General features: G+C 30.4%; 1 protein-coding gene across 1 annotated transcript; it reads right to left on the reverse strand.

Annotated features, from left to right (window-relative positions):
* Positions 1–218: 218 nt before the first annotated feature.
* On the reverse strand, positions 219–3,506 carry LOC129614166 (putative uncharacterized protein DDB_G0278921). The gene is made up of 4 exons (XM_055528585.1): positions 3,427–3,506; positions 2,603–2,921; positions 796–1,072; positions 219–745 (listed from the first exon to the last, which is right to left on the reverse strand). Exons 1-4 carry the CDS (start codon positions 3,504–3,506, stop codon positions 219–221), a joined length of 1,203 nt encoding a protein of 400 aa, XP_055384560.1.
* Between the last annotated feature and the right edge of the window lie 390 nt (positions 3,507–3,896).

The following is a 3,896-nucleotide window of genomic DNA, read 5'->3' on the forward strand; positions in this document are numbered from 1 at the left end:
TTGAAAATATGGTGTTACATTTTGTGTGTTGATAGTATTTAGTCTGGTGTTAGTACTCGGGTCAACTTCCATTGGTGTTACCATGTTACGATTATTGTTGTTATAACGATTATTATTACTATTATTTTTATTATTATTGTTATTATTATTATTATTATTATTATTATTATTATTATTATTATTATTATTATTATTATAGAAATTGTGATAATGTTTTATTAATTATTGTGAGAAGAATTTCTAAGATTTTGATGTGAATTAGGATTTCTGTTGTAATAGTTGTTGTTATTATGGAAACCTGCATTTTGAGTGTTGTTATAATTGTTATTAGAATTTCTAAAATTAGAATTGTTTCTGTTGTTACTAAAATTTCGACTACTACTATAATTATTACTATTATTATTTGAATTTCTAAAACTATTACTATTGTGCCTCGATGATTGAAGGTTATCCTTAAATTTTTGTTTTTTAAAAGGATTATATTTCGTGTAATTCCCTTCATGTAAGATGTTAATGGCATTTTCTAAACTAGTTGGGTTTCTACTAAAAAGAATTGATTTCATTGGTTCAGGAATTTTGTCCTTGAACACTCTCAATCCCGTTTGCGTGTTTGCTTGAATTAACGCGTGTGCGTTTGGTTCATCTTTAATTTTATTGCTGAGTCTCCTCAAAATACTTTTAATGTCATTGTAAAATTCCACACTGTTACTAGTGAATTTTACACCTCGCAACTCGTCAAAAATTTCTAATGCATTTTTTTTCCCCCGAAATAATTTACTAATGCCTCTTTAATACCCGACCAAGTATTTAAATGCGAATTTATCTCAATCATTTCTCTAGCTCTACTAGTAAATCTAGATTTAATCCTACTTAATAATATAGTTTGACTACTTACGTCATATTGGAGAGTTAACGGGATCTCGTTTTCTACCAGTTCAATAAATTTATATAAGTCCTCACCTTTTCCATTGTACTCTGGAATTCCATCGATGTACTTTAGTGGGTTTATCTGCAGCACTAAGGGTGTATTTGTAGCACTTGCGGTGTTTTGTTCTGAGATAGGAACTTGTCTCTTTTTGTTTAAAATGTTTTGGTATCTTTTTTCTATGTTCACCAAGTCTTTAAAGTTATCCACTTTTATTATTAAGCGCTTTACTTTTTACAGTCGAATCCTAACCGGATCTGCGCCAATTTAATTTTTTATTATTTTAAATTTAATTTTTGTTTTTCAAAACTAAATTTTTTATTATTTAGTTAGGCGCTTTTCTTTTGTTTGTAATTAAAACAACAAAAATTTTTCAGTGTGGTTAACTTTCTTGATTTTATTTAACAAATTTTAATATTATTAAAATTAAACTCATATTATTATTATTATTATTTTCTTATACATAAGTTCCACTTGTTAATGTTCTAGTGTAGTTAACTTTCATAATTTTATTTAGCAGATTTTAATATTATTAAATTAAATTCCTATTATTATTATTATTTTCTTATAAATAGGTTCCACTTATTAATGTTCTTTTTCTTTTTATTATTATTATTTTTATTGACAACTTTTATACGAGTACTCCTTAATTTTATTTAACAAACTTTACTGTAATGACTCCGAAATAAGAATTAAAAAAGTAAATCTTTAAAATATTCTAACATGTACTTTATTTTTACTGTAACAATATCAGTTGAAAAAAAGTTACTCATGTTTATAATAAAACTTAGGTAATTATGCATTTTTGCATATTCGGCGTTTTTAGGTAAAAAAAAAATAAAAGGGAAAAAAACTAGAATGTAGCATTCTAGTAATGCTTGATATTTGTGAGAACAAATACTAAAAATTCTAGGAAAGAAAAAAAAATTAGTTATAATAACTTATGGAATTTAAAAAGAATGTGGTGCGAGAAATAAAATTTACGAAAGCGGTACAGGATGATTCAATATTGGTAGTTGAGATGAGGGTGACATAACTATATATTGGAAAATATTTACATGTAACTAACTATAATGTTTGCAAATACATGTGCGTTAATATTAACTTTTGACAAATTAGAATATTAGCAATTTTGGTAATTAAAATAAATAGGAAAATAATAAAAAAAAAAGAATTCAGAATAATTGTTGTTACATAACATTCTCCCTTTGAAAGGCAAGCGAGAAGTCTTGAGCCGTCATAGATGAACGATTACGAGCTCGGGGTTGAGGCTGCGGAATTTGTTGACGAGTTCTCCATTTTGTGATAATGAACCATAATACAAGTGCTAGTATGATTACATAGATGATGGTGCTATTTACATTGTGCATCACATTGTGAACATTGTGAGTGAGTTTTAGATTGTTGATAGAGCTTACGAGGTTGGTGATATGAATATGCAGGGAGATACGATAATTCAACTTTACTGGTAATAGCACCGTACATTCCTGCTTGCTCTGACGTTAAACTGATTGTATTGTAACTGATTGTAAATCCAGTTATTGGTGGTTTTATAGAAATCGAAGTTAGGTTAATAAAAAACTTGCTTCATTTACTTACTTGTGATAATTTATGTAAGGCCGAGCGTTTTGTTATTGTTAGCTTCTCTCTTCTGGACAGATATTACAGCGACATTACTTGATAATGTAAGTTGTAGTGTAGAGGTGCGCTTTGTGCTTTCTGGGTTGCTGTTATATGGTAGAATAAGGGTTCTGATAAGGGCTTTGGCTTGACTTCAGCTGTATCTTGACTTGATACTACTTTAGGTGGTTCATTATTTGGAGTTTTCACCGCTAGAAATATAAGCGACGTAATCGGGCGTTTAATTTCTCCGTTTTTTGTCTGTAGTGTGGCCACTCTTGTAAGATCATTTCGATTTTTATGCTCTTCTAAAATTTTCCCTAAAGTCCATCTTGGAGCAGGAAAATTAGGTTCGTGAATTAAAACCAAAGAGCCTCTTGTTAAATTTTTTTTTGTTGTTGCCAATTTTTACGTGCTTGAAGTCTTAACAGCTATTCATTTGACAATTTTTTTCAGAATTTATAATTTATTTGGTTATCGCCGAAGCCAATTTTCTTGCATATTCATCATGTTTTTGGTAGGTACATTGAATAGTTTTTAGGCTACAAAAAGTTCTCCGATGTTAACGCTCCTATTACATCTATGTCTCCTATACATGGTGTAAGTGGACGGGAGATAAAATTAATGTCGATTTTTGCTAGAAGGGTACCCAATTCTTTAAATGTGAGTTTAGTATCGGCAACAGTTTTTGAGAGATGATGTTTTACTGTTTTTAATCCAGCTTCCCAAAATAGGGAGTGCCTGGTGGAATAAGATGCCACTGAATTGACTGTTCTGATACAAAATGGCCCGATTTCTCTGGTAAATATGTGCCATATTTCCTCGTTTTTCCAAGAATCGTTCTAATGCGGCAATGGTAACACCGGCTGCCTTTAGTTCACCCATAAGTTGTATGTTTGGCATGCGTTATATCTGCGATAAACAACACTCTATATTGGTTTTTTAACTTTGTGAAGTCCATTGGTAATCCAAAATTTTCCCAGGATCTATGACATTGTTAAATCCTTCCCCATAAAGTGTTTTTTGGTGTGCGTGGTCTATTATTAATGACGTCAAATGGCAAGAACCTGGTATTATAATGGAATGTTTGGAATTGTCGTCGATATTAGTAGTCTGCCTCTCACTTCTTAAGATAACATCTTTAAAAAATGACCGAAGCTCTAGTACATTGCTGTTAACAAGCAGCAACTTGTTTTTTATTGGGCAGCTAATTTCTAATTGTAATAGACAGTTTGTTCTAATTTGATTATGGAATACAGTGCAATTTGCAATTCAGTTGTTGTTAGCTGTCCAACATTTTTCCAAAACATGGATCTCTGACGAGACTTGGGACCTCATCAATAAAAGGAGA

This window comes from Condylostylus longicornis, unplaced genomic scaffold (assembly GCF_029603195.1).
Source record: "Condylostylus longicornis isolate FDR11 unplaced genomic scaffold, ASM2960319v2 ptg000105l, whole genome shotgun sequence".
NCBI lineage: Eukaryota > Metazoa > Arthropoda > Insecta > Diptera > Dolichopodidae > Condylostylus > Condylostylus longicornis.